The 14,450-nt window shown below is 53.9% G+C and overlaps 7 protein-coding genes across 7 annotated transcripts; 3 read left to right on the top strand and 4 right to left on the bottom strand.

The window, feature by feature from the left end:
• Positions 1–812: 812 nt before the first annotated feature.
• Positions 813–2,860, bottom strand: BO95DRAFT_443664 (bifunctional C97 family peptidase/thioredoxin family protein). The gene is made up of 2 exons (XM_025586707.1): positions 2,621–2,860; positions 813–2,557 (listed from the first exon to the last, which is right to left on the bottom strand). Exons 1-2 carry the CDS (start codon positions 2,834–2,836, stop codon positions 1,022–1,024), a joined length of 1,752 nt encoding a protein of 583 aa, XP_025441468.1. The 5' UTR covers positions 2,837–2,860; the 3' UTR covers positions 813–1,021.
• A 405-nt stretch (positions 2,861–3,265) lies between these two features.
• BO95DRAFT_515130 (EF-hand superfamily Ca2+-modulated protein) lies at positions 3,266–4,312 on the top strand (the record flags this gene model as incomplete). Its single annotated transcript, XM_025591728.1, has 3 exons — positions 3,266–3,289; positions 3,526–3,755; positions 3,882–4,312. 3 exons carry the CDS (start codon positions 3,266–3,268, stop codon positions 4,297–4,299), a joined length of 672 nt encoding a protein of 223 aa, XP_025441467.1. The 3' UTR covers positions 4,300–4,312.
• Positions 4,313–4,651: 339 nt separating this feature from the next.
• Positions 4,652–7,041, bottom strand: BO95DRAFT_443663 (ubiquitin-specific protease UBP1). Its single transcript, XM_025586706.1, has one exon. It carries the CDS (start codon positions 6,917–6,919, stop codon positions 4,916–4,918), a length of 2,004 nt encoding a protein of 667 aa, XP_025441466.1. The 5' UTR covers positions 6,920–7,041; the 3' UTR covers positions 4,652–4,915.
• A 212-nt stretch (positions 7,042–7,253) lies between these two features.
• Positions 7,254–7,906, top strand: BO95DRAFT_432626 (Alb1 domain-containing protein; the record flags this gene model as incomplete). Its single annotated transcript, XM_025585065.1, has 3 exons — positions 7,254–7,269; positions 7,347–7,639; positions 7,703–7,906. 3 exons carry the CDS (start codon positions 7,254–7,256, stop codon positions 7,904–7,906), a joined length of 513 nt encoding a protein of 170 aa, XP_025441465.1.
• vp16 (tethering complex subunit VPS16) lies at positions 7,703–10,826 on the bottom strand. Its single transcript, XM_025591727.1, has 7 exons — positions 10,641–10,826; positions 10,466–10,572; positions 10,280–10,408; positions 9,730–10,223; positions 9,580–9,674; positions 8,259–9,529; positions 7,703–8,196 (listed from the first exon to the last, which is right to left on the bottom strand). The coding sequence occupies exons 1-7, from the start codon at positions 10,783–10,785 to the stop codon at positions 7,948–7,950; spliced, it is 2,490 nt and encodes an 829-aa protein (XP_025441464.1). The 5' UTR covers positions 10,786–10,826; the 3' UTR covers positions 7,703–7,947.
• A 168-nt stretch (positions 10,827–10,994) lies between these two features.
• On the top strand, positions 10,995–12,521 carry BO95DRAFT_443659 (uncharacterized protein). The gene is made up of 6 exons (XM_025586705.1): positions 10,995–11,207; positions 11,265–11,480; positions 11,544–11,666; positions 11,727–11,888; positions 11,948–12,102; positions 12,176–12,521. The coding sequence occupies exons 1-6, from the start codon at positions 11,061–11,063 to the stop codon at positions 12,390–12,392; spliced, it is 1,020 nt and encodes a 339-aa protein (XP_025441463.1). The 5' UTR covers positions 10,995–11,060; the 3' UTR covers positions 12,393–12,521.
• A 71-nt stretch (positions 12,522–12,592) lies between these two features.
• Positions 12,593–14,393, bottom strand: BO95DRAFT_443658 (bestrophin family protein). The gene is made up of 4 exons (XM_025586704.1): positions 14,163–14,393; positions 13,944–14,085; positions 13,313–13,854; positions 12,593–13,196 (listed from the first exon to the last, which is right to left on the bottom strand). Exons 1-4 carry the CDS (start codon positions 14,237–14,239, stop codon positions 12,815–12,817), a joined length of 1,143 nt encoding a protein of 380 aa, XP_025441462.1. The 5' UTR covers positions 14,240–14,393; the 3' UTR covers positions 12,593–12,814.
• Between the last annotated feature and the right edge of the window lie 57 nt (positions 14,394–14,450).

Genomic DNA, 14,450 nt, shown 5'->3' with positions numbered 1-14,450 from the left:
TTTACCTGACCACACACCACCACCACCTTGACTGTTTCATTTTCTATGCGTTGTCGCGACGGTGTTGGTGGTATCTCGCTCTTACCTCATAATCATCTTTTCCTTTTGCTATCTCATTATGTTTTCCCGGTTATACCCATGGGGTTTTTCTACCTAATGTTCCAAGTTTACTATTTTCGGGATAACAAGCGCTACTTCACCATCAGCTGGATTACCTGATTTGTTGTTTTTATTTTGTTTTTACCATCTGGCCACAAGCGTCTTCTTCAAGCGTCCGTCGGATGATTAGATACCCCGTCATGTATGTATGCCTCTTTTTCACTTTCACTTTTTCTTTTTCTTTTTTTTTAATTTCGTTTTCTATTTTCGAGCCCCATACCCCCGAGCGTGTTACACAGAACAGCTCTAGCGTTACTTTGCTTGAAATTGCATAGCTTGGCGAACCATACCCTAGCGATTAATGATGCTTTGTTTTGTTTTGCTTTGCTTTTCTTTGCTCTGCTTTGCTGGATAGGATAGGATAGGCAATTAGGATAGCAGACCCAGGTTGCAACTGGATAAGAAATGAAGGACTACATCATATTTGATACTTTTGTTCCTTGAATACTGCTGGCAGAGATTGAATGCGGAGTAAGAAAACGAGTGATCCCACCCAACCTCATCTTCTTCCTATAGTCGAAAAGGTTGGAGGAGCCTATCTTCGCAAGCAGGCGGTGCACGCTATCCCGCTGCTGGTTCTCGAGATATCTCGGGTGATATCTGTGTCGTTACCGAGATGTAGAATGCAGGATTGTATACCGTATCGGGGTGGGATGGAGATGCAGATGAGTAGTAGTTAGTGACTAACAAACATTCTCTGACGGCCTCAACTGATTCTGTACGCCTCCCAATCTGTGTCCATGTTATTTCCCAACTCCCTCCCTCTCTCTAGCACGTGTGAAAATGATAAAATGACTACTAAGGAGACTAGTCTAGTGACCGAACAGAATACAGAGTCCTCTCTAAGGCAGTAAGAACCCCTCTACAGCCCCCGTCCCAACAACACCTCCCCGACCTCCCGCATCAACGCCTCCTCGCCCCGGAGCTCGACAATCCGCCGTTTCGCCGCAATCATCTCCCGCACCCCCATCGCCTTGCAGAGATCGACGACCTCCCCGTCCTCGGGCGCCTCGTACACCAACAACCCCAGCGCGAAGAGGAGCCCGTGCACCGCCTCGCGGCTCTGGGTCTCCCGGTCGAGGGCCTCGACCAGCGAGGCGACGAGCTCGACCTGCATCTCCGCGGGGAGGGGGTCGGACCGCCCGGCGAAGCGAGCGTTGTGGTTGTGCGCGGCGAGGTTGTAGGCGAAGGAGGCGGCGACGATGCGCAGGTTCGGGTGCGGGTCGAGGAGGGAGGTGGTCGTTAGGTTGAGGAGGAGGGGGAGGATTTGCGGGTCATCGGTTTGGGAGGACAACGACAAGAAGTGGTCGGGGTAGAGGGGGCTGGTGAAGAGGTTGCAGGCGAGTTGGCAGAGGGTGATGCGGAGGGGGTACGGGGTTGTAGCGGCGGAAGTGTTGGCCGAAGACAGCAGCGTGCGCAGGAGCTCGTGGTGCGGGTCTTCGGCGGCGAACCAGCCGGATACCCTAGGGTCGAGGAAGAGGAGTCGGACGAGGTCGACGAGGGCGAATTGGTTCTCCGGGGTGAGGGTGCCTAACGTGGTTTGGAGGTAGGGGCCGAAGGTTGGCAGGGAGGTTGGTAGGGCGACGTCGGCGGCACCAGCAGAGTCAGGGCTGGTGGCGATGAAGCGACGTTGGATGAAGTCGAGGATGGAGGTCAGCGTGGAGTCGTCGGTGTGGGGGTGGAGCTTCTGTCGGAGCTTGTCGAGTGGAGGGATCTTCTTGTAGGTGACGTAGTTGGGGAGGTGACGCTGGAAGCTGGGGAGATGGAGCTGGCGGTGACGGTGCGTCGGGGTGGCCATCTCCAGCAGCAGGCGCACGTTGCCGCGCAGCTGCGCCGGGTTGGCGCCGGACCACTCGTCGACCTTCTGGCCCTTGAGGAAGGTCATGAAGGTGGGCGTGGCGCGCACGCGGTATTTCGTGCTGACTTCCATCGCCGTGCTGATGTCGACTTTGATGAGGATGGCGCGGTCCCCGGCCTCCTCGGCCAATTCGTCGTACGTGGGATAGACCATCCTGCAGGGCGGACAGGTGGCGGAGGTAAAGAAGATGACAGCGCATGATTGGGAGGCGGCGGTGAGGTGCTGCTCCAGCTGGGCCAGGCTGCTTGCCATTCGGACCACGCCCTGGGTAACCGGCGGCGAGGAGGGTTGTTGGGCCGGGGTCGCTGCTGCTGCTGCTGCTGGTCCGGAGGCGGGCGGCGCTTGAGCACCGTCTGTGCCAGTGCCTTGAGTGACACCACGCAGGGCCATCTCAATCTGTGGCTTCATCATCTGCCCAAAGGGAGTGCTCAGGAAGGTCTGCGGGAGGTTTTGGATGTGTTCCGGGATGCCCTTCCCGAGCAGAAACATGGCCAGGTCTTGGGTGAAATTGTTGCAATTATGCAGGAAGAGATCGTAGGACTGAAAAGGGTGTTAGCTCTTGATCTGTGGGTAATGCAAGAAGCATGACACGCACGCACGCACCTCAGGCGTATAGATTTCTGCCATGGACTGAATGTATTCCTCAATCACGTCCAGGGGGAGCTCCGTTTGGCCCAGATGCAGCTTCTCCATCGGCTGTCCATGGTGTGTGCTACCGGGGACAGCCGTCTGGATGCCTTGGCCGTAGTAGTACTCGACCTCATTGAGGACCAGCGAGGTGTGGTAGATGGCATCGATTTGGGTGCCAGTCAAGGGCATGGAATACTGGGGGGGGGGGAGGAAATGCTTGCATTAGACACGATGCAGGTGCTGCTGAGCGACATGACTTACCAATCGCGCAAGACCCTGTGGGAGAATGTGTCAGTAATTTGGACAGCACCAAGACTCAGAATCAATAGAACCACCTTGGAAAGGTCATAGACGTACAGCTCAACATCCATGATGAGTGGACTGGTTGACAGGACTGTGAATGGTGCTGGATTGTTCGATCTGCTCTTTTTTAAGGCGTGTAGATCGGAGCAGGCATCCTTGCGGTTACGTCAGCCGCAGGCAGTCACGAGATGGAAGGGGAAAGATTCTCGAAGACGGTGGAATAGACGATTGAATCCGGATGAAGATCCTCAGGTCGAGACTTACAGCGTAGTCAGATGTACTAAGTTAAGTAAAGTTGTTTACTATGTAAGTATCATGTCCATGAGAGACTCGGGAGAAGTGAAGAAAGACCGAAAAGGGTCTCCTCCACCAATCAACGGCTCCCCCGCGCCCATGGCATTTCTTTGACATCATCTCCTCATCTTCTCCAACTCCAATTCTACTGAACATTCCACTTTGCGCCCACGCATTCTTTTCTCCCACCTCACAATCTCACAGCATGGTAACGCAACCCCTCCCTAATTCAAACTCAACTCCCGAACCAAATTTCTAATCTATGAACACATCCTCACCAGCCTCCCAAAGCCCGCAAACGCGGCCCCCCACCTACCACCGCAACCTCCTCCACCCCCGCCCCGAAACGCGCGCGACAATCCAAACTCGCCAAGGAGAACGACATCACCGCCGCCGAAGAAAGCGAGATCAAAGAAGTGTTTCACTTGTTTGTTGTTGACGACGAGATCGATGAGTTCCCCGACGAGAAGGAAGGGGTGATCCCGGTGGAAGATGTGAAGAAGGCACTTTCGTATGTACAACTAACTGTACTCTCACTTTCTCATCCTATACCTCCATTGAGCATTTTTCTTCCAAATACAGTCCACATGCCCCCGGTCCTCAACTCTTTGACTAACGACCACCCCGGAAAAAAAAGAGCATTAGGCCTCCCCGCCACCTCCACCGAACTCCCCGCCATCCTCTCCGCCCTCGACCCCACGGACACCGGCTACGTCCCCTACGAACCGTTTCTGACCGTCGCCGCCGCCAAGCTCCGCTCCCGCTCCGACGAGGCCATGGCCGCCGAGGTCGATGCGGCGTTTCGGCTCTTCACGCGCGGGGGTAGCGGGGGTAGCGGGAGCGGTGCAGGCGCAGGCGCAGGCGCATCCGGTAGCAGCAGCATCATCACCCTCCACCATCTGCGGCGGATCGCCCGCGAACTCAAGGAGGAGGGGAACTTGGATGATCAGTTGCTGAGGGATATGATCCTCGAGGCGAATGGGGGCGCCGGGGTGGCGGCGGGTGTGACTCTGGGTCAGTTTCGGGAGGTGATGCAGCGGGCGGGGGTTTTTTGAAGCTATCCATGGTGAGAGGGGAGGGGGATCTGTGGTGATGGATGGGATGGAGGGAGGGAGGGCTATAATGGAATGGTGTGGGTCTTGGTGGCTGGTTTCGATGGGTCATGAACATGAAAGGCGATGATGATGGATTATGTGGCGTTTCTTTTGGGTAACTGGCGCCAGGCAGTTGTCAATACTTCGGAGTACATTGGTCATAGCGGGCGTTGGGGGTTCAAAGTGGGTAGGTAGGTACAGTACTGTACAGTATGTTGTCGGCATCGCGTGCGTTGGTGGTTATGAATTGTACAAACTTATAGGATTTATGATTAACAAAGGTGCAAGGTGAATGTCATGCGAACATATCATTAGATCTAGCATGCCTAGTCCCTTGTCAAGCAAGGGTTGAGTGTAATAATGTTTGAGCCCCCTAATCGCCTACCGGCCGCACCTAAAATACAAACATTGTTGTGCAGATCTTGCAGCTGAAGCACAGTCCACTAAGAGAGAAATGAGAAAGGACAGTTTTCCAAATGAGAGAGCAAATCAAACGCCGTGGCAATGAGTTGTGCACATGGGGGGTATCACATAACGCTGATATACATAGTTTCGGGTGTCAGGCAGGATGGATCCATTAATCCACCTCCAACTCCAGCGGAAATTTCTCGCCTAAAGGTTCGACCGGCAGCGAAGCCGTGACGCTCGTTGCTTGCGACGTGTCCGAGACAGAGTCCCCCGTGGTTGATGTAGCGGACATGCTGTCAGACGGGGGCCGGCTGAATATGGACGGCGGCGAGATATCGCCGTCTTGCGAGGCCATTTCGTCCGTGTCCGCGCTCCCAGTCGAGCTCGGTTCCACTGCCTCGTAGAATAGCATAAAGGCACCGCCTTGGGACATGACGCTCGCTTCGCTGACCATCTGCACGTCCTCGTCGCTGAGTCGGTACCATCGCTCGGGTTTCTCCTTGTCGCCGTCCGCTTCGAGAACGGCTTCCGGTACGTGCGCCGGGAAAACCTCCGTCGGGTACTTGCGGTAGCAGATGTAATGACCATTCTCGTGGCGACCATAATGCGTGACGACAGCTCGCAGCTCGTAAAGTCGGCTTGAGGAATTGTCACCGCGACCCCGCGACAGCATCGAAATTCTAGGGTCAGTTCCCCATTGCTCTATGTCCTTGTGGGCTGGATCTTGGGTTAACCCTCCCAGGCACCATTCGTTCAGGTCCATGGTTGTGGGGAACTTGACGGCAGCATAATTCTTCCGCAGCATCCCTGTCATCTCATCAAACATGCTGCGGTTGATGTGAACAGCCAGGCACTTCGGGGGTCGGGCAATCACGGCCTGGCGTGACTTGGTAGTCGATACCCGGTTCTTCGAGGGGATATGGCATTTTTCTGACAACGTCTTCTCCGCAAAATCTTCCTCCTCGAGAGCCTCGTCCACGGCTTGCAGACGCTCCCGGGCCGACTTCCTGAGAGCATCCGAAACCGTCTGGGAGTCAGAGCTCGTCGGCAGGGTATCGTTTTCCTCCTCAATCTGAGACAGCAGATTCAACAGTTGACTCCGTGTGCGCAGCAAGGTACATTTGGCACACTCCACACCCTCGATTGGCTCCAAATGCATATACTGATGAAGACACTCCCGGATGTCGTACTCGAACTTGGGCCCAAGAGGCACCGTCAAGCAGTTAAACGGGATCAAAGACAGGCCCTCGGTCCACCCACATTGTATACAGCCGACGCGCTGCGCGAGAAGGCCCTCCAACGGGTTTTCCACGAGCTGGGGTTCCGCGGCCGACCGCAGATCCACAGCACGATCCGCCTGCATCAACCCTCGATCCCCAGTCCCGATGACATGTTCCTGCGGCCCAGCCATTTTCAAGCCGAGGTTGCGCGTCTGCCGCCGCGTCGCTTGCCGCACCTCGAGGTCCAACTGATCCACCACCTTCGCAAAGTATTCCTGTGCATCCTGCTGCTGCCAGCTGCTCATCGACTTCAGTTCCGGCGGCGTCCAGAGTCGCTGTCCGTAGCTTTCCGCACCGTTCAGCCGCTCGATGATCTCCTTGAGGGCATGGTGGGTGGAAAACGAGGACCGCTGGCCCAGTCGCTCGAGGTTCCTGTCGAGAAAGTCCTCCAGCGAGTGGAGGGATGCCAAGCCCTGGATGATGCTGTTCTGATAGCACGAGTTGTCCCAGTTGCCCAGACCGGGTGGAGAGTTGTCCCTGCCGCTCAGGAGCGACGTGCTGAAGCCCGAGAAGGTCGACGCGCGAGGCAGGAGGGCGGAGAGGAATCCATTATCGAGGCCAAGGATCCGTCTCATCGCTTCGCTCTTCGCTTCAAAGCTCATCGACGTTGACGAGGAGGAGTCCAAAGTGTCGGGTCTCGTGGAGTCAAGTGCGGCGACCAGCCGCGACGGGGTCAGGCGGACGACCAAATCCCACGCGAAATGGGCCAGCGAGAAGGGAACGAAGCCAAAGTAGTTGAGGATGAAATATACAGATAGGATAGTCACTAGTACGCCGGCTGTGAGGTTGGAGTGGCCTTGCAAATGCTGGAAAGTGGTATCATAGTTGCTGTAATGCACGCTGCTGAAGGGTCTCTGAGTGGAGAAGTCAATCCCCTCTCTGCGAGCGTTCATGGCTGATGAGAGAAAGTCAAAAGCTGCGGCATGGGGACCGAGCTATAAGCATATCGAAATAAGCAGTAAAGGTAAGTAGAGCCAAGGGTAAAGACAGGTAGGATGATGGTCTGATGCGTGATGCGAAGACAAAAAGGCAGTCAGCCAGTGCGTGCAGAATGGATGGCGGCCGAACAAGCCGCGCCGCAAGGCCGAATGCGCGTTGGGTCACTACCGCCACCCGGAAAAGGTTTTATCGATAGGCAAGAAAGGAAAAGAAAGTCTCCGTCCGTCACCACAACAATTTAATCCCCATCGCTCGGGCTCACTCGGTATTCTCTGCTGTGTGTGCACCATGGCAAAGTCGAGACGTAAGTATATTACTTGTTGCGCTTTAAGGGCTTTGGAAAAGCTACGGTTCATTTCTAACGTGATCGCATTACTACAGCCCAGTCCAAACATTCCCGTGCTGCCCGCCGGGCAGCTTCTCCCAGTCTCGATCTCGATAAATCGTTGACCACCCTCCCTCGGGCGGAAGAAACCACAGTGCAACGTGAATCCATTCTGGCCGATCGAGCAAATGCTGGCGTCTCGAAGAAGAAGTCCAAGTCGAAGCCTTTGACTAAAGCGCAGCGCGCGAGGCAGCAGAAAGGAATGGAGAGAGCAGAAGCGGTCATGGATCAGCTCGAGAGCAAAGTCAACCGAAGTGTCAACCGCGCTAAAGTTGTCAAAGCTCGTAGGGTATGTGCTCAACATATTGTTCATGGCTCCTTGCGCATGATCTCTGACATGTAATAAATCTAGGGCGAATGGGAGGATCTGAACCGCAAGGCGTCGAAGACCATGTTCCAGACCCTTGCCGATGAGGCCGATGACCTCGACGACGCCATGATGGATGACTCGGCCCCTGCTAAGAAAAGCAAGCCTGCAAAGCAAGCGAGCTTTGCCGTTCAGAACCCGGTCGCCGATCAACATGCCGACAACGATGAGGATGAGGAGATCACTTGAACCAGTTTCGCAGGAGAAAGTTTTGGGGCTGCACCAAATCTTTATTTCCTGGGCCTCAGCTGGTTGATCATCCGGTCGATCTCGGCGGCGGCTGGTCCCGACGCCCGGGTCTGCAGGAGCTCGAGGGCATTCAGATTCTTTGCCCGGAAGGCTTCCTCGCCTGCTTTGGCAATCATCCCACACTTCACCCACATTTCCATTTTTTCGTCTGCGGGCAGGTTGGTGCATTTGGGGACAAATACTGAGGCGAGCTTCGTGTTCCCTGCTCCCAGGATTTCATTGTAAAAAGGCTGTTGTGAGTATTGTGAGTATATGCATGCTTCAAGGGCGCAGGGTCGTGGATTCGTCTTACCTCCCACCCTATGGGGGATTTCTTGATTTTACCGATATCTTCCAGTTCGCCCCAGTCTCGCTTAGCGACTAGAGCTCTCAATCTCAACCACCAGAATGTTTTCTCTGGCATCTTAAATTCACTCTGAAGCTTCTGTGCTCTTTTGCCGTAACCTGATCGGATCAACCTAAATATCGTTTCGTTCAAGCTTAAGCCTAGAAACTCGGTCCTGTCAGCAAGATCCTTGTCCAGCGCTTCCTGCACTTTTAGAAGCTGTGAGGCTTCGGAGAGTAGTTTCTGCTGCAGGACCACCGAAGGATCTTTCGAGTCTGACAACAGACGGGTTGCCAGGTGAAGCCTTTCCGACTTCCGCGGCAAGTCCGTCTCTTTCAAAGCCTCCGAAAGAAGTACGTTCGAGCCATCAATCGGGCGGTCATCTTGGTAGAACAGGTCTTTGAGCAACTCTGTGTCCTGTGAGCGGGCATTTGTTTCCACTAGAGCAGACGCCATAGGACGGGTGTTGATTGTTCGAAAAAAGCTCGCCAGGGGAAGTTTTGTCTTGAGATGTAGAAGGACATAGTTCACTAGATCGACGTCTCCACTCTCGATTGCCTTGTCCAGGGCAATCTCATCCTCCTCCATATTCAACAGTAGCGGGACCTGCTTACCGGCCCGCGGTTCGTGGTTCAGTAATTGTGTTGCGAGCTGCACGCGCCCTTCGTCGTAAGCCGTCTGAGCAATCAACTCAAACGATATGCCTGGCTTATTATCTAACCTCTGGACAATGAGTTTACATACGGCTTCGTCATCTCCCGTGGCGACCTTGACTTTCTGGCTTGCCCAATGAACGTAAATCTTGTCCGCGGCAAGTTCGAGGTATTCGGAAATTCGGATCGCCAGAAGATACTCATGTCTGTTCACTAAACGTTCAATGAGTCGCTCAGGCGTGAGGCGCATGTACTGCTCGTAAGAGATAGGCAATCCGATCTGATAGTCTCTCACTGCTTTCAACACTCGCAGTTTCTCCGTCATTTCCACGAATTCGTCGCTGTTGTATAAGTCAAGCACCGACTTTCCGAAAGAGGCTGCCTTCAATAGACGCTTTTGCCAGTGTGTATCGAATTCCTGGCCCGCCGCTTTGACGCAGGTGTCAACTGCCTCGGGCAGACTCGGGCGAATGCGTTGGATGTTTTCATCGGCTTTCGGAGACTTTTTCTCTAGCAAGTCTACAGAATCCAAGAGCACTGATGCCGGGGAAGTAGAACCAAGCCGGAAGATGGCTTCTGTCACATCTGACCCAGGGTCTCAGTGGCTATCACCCTAAGGGTATGGAAATACATACCAGTAACTTTATGCAAGAATTCGCAGGTATCGTTGGTGATGAGTCGTACACCATCAAATTCCGGTATAACATGAACTGTCCCATCATAATAATACCTGTACTGATTGGCATCGCCGGAGGAAATACAGAAAAGGTTGACTTATGACGTACCTAGCAGCAACTCCATTCGGTCCGATGAGGTGCACCTCGTCCTCCCACGCGATAACAACAGCGTCGTCTCCACACCAATCAACAGTTCTGGGTGTCACTCGAGACTCCGGGTCATATTCACTGTACTTGCTTTGGAAGTCGCTACTCACCACCCAGACTTTACCTTCCGCTGTGATAAGTGCGACAAATCGCCCCGTTGGTGAGACGCTCGCATGCTTGAACGGTCCGTTCTGGAGGACTTTGTCTTCCGCCTCTGTGGGGTCGACCAAGTAGACGGTCTTGTCAACAGCCAACAGAACTTCGACTGAGCGGGAGAGCGTGTACGCCGGGGGTATCAAGGACCAGGATGATACCTCTCCTTCTGGACAAGGGGCCAAGAGCCGGGGACGAGGCTCGTCGTAATTTGACACGGCCACGAGCTGATTGTTCGAAAGCAAAGCCACAAATCCGGAAGTCCAGAAACGGCAACCCCTTACACCGTATTCCTCAGCCCCCTGGACCGAAGTCAGGGTTGAACACAGCTCAGACCATCGACGCTGGGGAGACTCACATTGCCGAGAGAAAAGGAAGTAAAATCGCCATGGAGCCCAAAGTAACGTCGGACAGTACCATCTTCAGTAATGACCAAGAGCTCCTCTCTATCAGACCATCCAAGACCCCGGATCGTGCCAAATTCCCACTGTGGGAAGAATTAGGGAAGTCCAGCCCCTGGTCCAGAGAAGGGAGGGATGCTTACATTCAGACGGTTGATTAGCTTTCCGGAGCACGAATAGATGTCAATACTCGACTTGGTGGTTTGAGCATCACGGAACCGATACGGCTTGCTTTCATCGCGGTGCAGTGCTGTTGAGGGTCAATAAATGTATGATGATTATGAAGTCGTGGTTCACGGCAGCAAGACATGTCCTTACCGATAGCTCCTCCATATGGGGCGCCAGCGATGATGTAGTTCTCCAATTCGATGTCTTCATCGAAGATGGCATCATAGATGGGAACCTTGCGATAGAAACTATCACCCAGTCTCTCCCAATTGGCCAAAGGATTAGATGGTGCCATTGACAGCGTGGTCAAGAGACTGAGGACAGCCCGAGAGAGTGACAACAATGAACAATGCAATGAATGATCAACGTGGGGGTCCTTCCGGGAAAGCAGCCGCAGTCGGGCGGGCAAAGCTGCTAACCCGATTGGGTTATGCAACTAAGTAACCGACAACTGGTCAAGCTGGCTCCATCGACGCATCCCAGGCTGCCTCAGGCTTTGAATACACTTACTTCTCCCTCCCCTAAATCATTAAGATGCTGCAGCCATGATGCCTGCGCATGCGAAGTGCGATGGATCATAAAGTGGAGATCCGCAATCTAGCATTGGAGTTATCCGACCTGGAGGTCGCTCTGTTTCTATGTCTTGCAGTCCATGAGCATTGTCGAGTCGAGACGGCCGACACCAATGTCCATGACGTTGCTAAAGAGCTCGCCCTGGTGAATGCCAAACTGCTCTCCATTCTCAGGCCCTTTGACTAATGTGCAAGGCACCAGATCTGCCCCAACACCTTTGGACTGACTCAGGTTATCGTCGACTGTTCCTACGCGACCACGTTTGACACATTCCTCTCAGAATTATCTACACCGCAGAGCGGGAATGGTCGGACAAAACCGTCAAGGTCTCCTGGACAAACGTTCCAGATCCCCAATGTCATCATAGCGAAGAACTTCAACCACGTCGGAGATGAGATCCAGCGCTCAGTGCTCGAGGTCAGCCAGGACCAATTGCTACTTACTACAACTAGTTCTCTATCTAACGTTTAATTCCATTAGCTGATGCGCTCGAAGCGACTGTCCCTGCAGACAGGAATCTGGGAAGCACCAACAGACTTCCTCTTTGTGCCGTTGATAGCGCGCACGGGGGAACGAGACCAACCCTCATTGAATTCTCATTTGGTTTGGCATCCCTACCATCCCGTACCTGTCTCTCTTCACTGCTAGCTAATACGTACCCAGAATGACCACCTCTTCATCTCCCACTACCAGGACCCCGAGGACGGCTACGTCTATCTCGAGGAAGACACCGACTGGCTCTCGGAGGGACAAGTATCTGCATCCTCGGTGATCCGCAAGTCCGAAGCCCAACCGGAAAAAGGTCATCCACACATAGATCGTGAGGTATGCTCATTCCCGCCCCCACCCCACCAGGAATTTCAAGTTGATGCGGAAACTCGCAGCTATTGGACAAACTCCAGCGATCCAGCGAAGCTGTCACCGTAGGGGCAGACATCACCCGCTACCAGCAAGACATTGTTGTCTTTCTGCGGCTCAGTCGCGCAGTGGCCGGTGGCATCTCCACGCGTTCGAACCTGCATTTCAAGGCGTTCTCCAGGTTAGTGCTTCTCCCCGTTGCCTGTCACAATAGCACGAGGAAGGATATCCCGGTCTGACTGTCATCTCGGCAGGTTACTTGCCGTCTTGCATGGCCTGGACTTCGTCACCCCCTCGCTTGTAGCGTTAGCGGCGAAAAAGGTCTTCCGTCATCGTATCGTTATGGCCAAGCCCGCGGACGACCGAAGCTTGCAGTATGGGAGTGACCTGGGGGCCGTGGCCAATGTGCTGGAGTATGCCAACCCTGATACGATTTTGGAAGGTGTACTTACGTTAGAGGCGCCATTGTGATTCTCCTGAGCGGTGTCCTCTCCCTGGGTGTTCGATAAGAGTCATGAATGTCACTAAAATGTAGAATGAATGGTCTTCTGGTCGATGTAATCTCTATGGTTGTCGCTGATTCCTTGTTCTTCATACTAGGCTGGGCGTTGACTTTGTCTCCGCTTCTGAATTTCATATTCAATATCATATAACATATATTCATAGATGTACACATGTTTTATGTACTGTACGTGGCTTCAAATGACATATGTGCGTCACTCGTCGCCAGAACCTAACAGATCACAAAAAAAGAAACCTTGTGCTACCCACAACTCCCAACGAGAGAGAAGTTTCTGCCAGCAAGCCCCCGCTCGATCCTATCCTTTTGCCCTCCTCCTCGCGATACACCCACCCAAACTCAACCCTCAAGCACATTATAAGTCCGGAGTACTCTATCCTGCGGCACTCATGACCGCATCTCTCCTTAAGAACATTTCAGGCAGGACAAACCCGGTGATCCCAGCATCGCTGCCAGCCCGGGGGTCAGTTCCGACGACATCGTTCGATCTTTCGACGTCAAGAAAAGCCATGGTCTTGCGCCACTCGTCCAAAACGACGTCGACCTCGGTCTTGGCGTCTCCAACGATGGCGTCCATCTTGATGTCGTTGCGATCATACCCGAACGGGTCCTCGAGCTGCGAGCCGATGCCTTCGATGCCGTACAGCGTGAAGATCACCAGGCTGACCATCGGGATGGTCCACCAGCCCATGTCGTCGACCATGCCGAAGGGGAGAACGCAGCCGAACAGGGCGAGGACCTGTTTCTGATGGATTCTGGATGTGCAAGAAGACCATGAATCAGTAGAGGGAGTGAAAACAAGAGGTGTTCTTGATTGGAGACAGGCGGCATGGAAGTACCATCCGGAAGAGAGTTTTAAGGTAGAACTCACAGGTGTGCAACGGGGATAGGCGTGAGCTTGATCGTCTCCATCCGGCCATAGGCGTCGGTCAGTGTGTTCAGCTGCGCCTGCATCTGACTTGCCCCGGGGGCATGGAACCAGCCGCGCTCGACCCCGCGCTTGATGAACTGATCCACGAAGAAAGTCAGCTGATAGGGGAGCCCCAGCCCTCCGTCCTCATGGCCCTCCAGTCCCGCGGGCAGGAGGCTGGCATAGTCCGGATTGAAATCCGTGACCCCATTCTCCGCGACGTCATTGCCCAAAGCCCAGGCGGCGCCCCACTCGGCGCGGAGATGGTTCTTGACGGCAAACGGGATGGCCATCAGGATGCGGACCGTCCGCTCGATGTCCTGCTTCTCTGCCGTCGTTGGGGCGCCCCGGGGGCTGTACCCATTCGTAATGATGGTCCGCACCAGGTTCCGGACACAGGTGTTGATGGTATTCATGCCATTGCGCCCATCCCAGAATCGGTTGTAGGATGTCTGGTTGCGGAAGACTAACATGAGGCCGACGACAATGGACAGAGATGGGATCTGTCGTTGGTTTTCGTTGGTATCGTAGCGATGATCTGCGGCCCGCTTTGATTGCAGGACACGAACAATGAAAGAGAAGGATGACTCACGATGCTACTCGGAAGGCCGACGGTGTCAAAGACATCCTTGTCTAACCATACCACGAAAGCTGTAAACAAAGCGTGCAGGAAAACTGGCACTAGAATGGCTGCATGGATAGCGCCTTTGATGAACCGGAACACGAGAGGCCATCTGGAATCACGGTCAATATGAGCAAAGGAGGAAGAAAAAGAAGAAGAAGGAGAAGAAGAAGAAGATCGAATACGGGCCTTCTTGGTTTGTGCCTGGTGGACAAAAGGTGGGGATGGGTTCCATGGCGATAATGATGAGCATTGTTGAGAAACATGGTATTCCGACGGCTCAAGGCCGGTGTGGACGGATTACTGAGACTCAACCGCATATTGCCCCTGCAATATACGAATGCACGGTGATTTACCGGAAGCTGCTTATGGTTGTGGCTTTGTTTTCTTGTTTTCTGATGTCAAGGAGGGGAAGAAGAGGATGAACAAAGAGCGGTCTGCAACCAGGGAGTTGTTTAGGCTGATCTGGATCTTATC

This window comes from Aspergillus brunneoviolaceus (assembly GCF_003184695.1).
Source record: "Aspergillus brunneoviolaceus CBS 621.78 unplaced genomic scaffold BO95scaffold_40, whole genome shotgun sequence".
Lineage (NCBI taxonomy): Eukaryota > Fungi > Ascomycota > Eurotiomycetes > Eurotiales > Aspergillaceae > Aspergillus > Aspergillus brunneoviolaceus.
This window is presented reverse-complemented; position numbering and strand designations above follow the sequence as displayed.

What these genes read in the sequence shown, in the direction of transcription:
- BO95DRAFT_443664 (XM_025586707.1), bottom strand. Translation starts at nt 2,836, where the DNA reads ATGCCCTTGACTGGCACCCAAATCGATGCCATCTACCACACCTCGCTG. An exon ending in CAGAAATCTATACGCCTGAG is followed by an intron (nt 2,558 to 2,620) that starts GTGCGTGCGTGC and finishes CACCCTTTTCAG; the next exon opens with TCCTACGATCTCTTCCTGCA.
- BO95DRAFT_443663 (XM_025586706.1), bottom strand. Translation starts at nt 6,919, where the DNA reads ATGAACGCTCGCAGAGAGGGGATTGACTTCTCCACTCAGAGACCCTTC.
- vp16 (XM_025591727.1), bottom strand. Translation starts at nt 10,785, where the DNA reads ATGGCACCATCTAATCCTTTGGCCAATTGGGAGAGACTGGGTGATAGT. An exon ending in CTTCCTTTTCTCTCGGCAAT is followed by an intron (nt 10,224 to 10,279) that starts GTGAGTCTCCCC and finishes ACTTCGGTCCAG; the next exon opens with GGGGCTGAGGAATACGGTGT. An exon ending in CCGAATGGAGTTGCTGCTAG is followed by an intron (nt 9,675 to 9,729) that starts GTACGTCATAAG and finishes CAATCAGTACAG; the next exon opens with GTATTATTATGATGGGACAG.
- BO95DRAFT_443659 (XM_025586705.1), top strand. Translation starts at nt 11,061, where the DNA reads ATGGATCATAAAGTGGAGATCCGCAATCTAGCATTGGAGTTATCCGAC. An exon ending in TCCAGCGCTCAGTGCTCGAG is followed by an intron (nt 11,481 to 11,543) that starts GTCAGCCAGGAC and finishes TAATTCCATTAG; the next exon opens with CTGATGCGCTCGAAGCGACT. An exon ending in CCTCATTGAATTCTCATTTG is followed by an intron (nt 11,667 to 11,726) that starts GTTTGGCATCCC and finishes ATACGTACCCAG; the next exon opens with AATGACCACCTCTTCATCTC.
- BO95DRAFT_443658 (XM_025586704.1), bottom strand. Translation starts at nt 14,239, where the DNA reads ATGTTTCTCAACAATGCTCATCATTATCGCCATGGAACCCATCCCCAC. An exon ending in ACCAGGCACAAACCAAGAAG is followed by an intron (nt 14,086 to 14,162) that starts GCCCGTATTCGA and finishes CCGTGATTCCAG; the next exon opens with ATGGCCTCTCGTGTTCCGGT. An exon ending in TCGGCCTTCCGAGTAGCATC is followed by an intron (nt 13,855 to 13,943) that starts GTGAGTCATCCT and finishes AACCAACGACAG; the next exon opens with ATCCCATCTCTGTCCATTGT.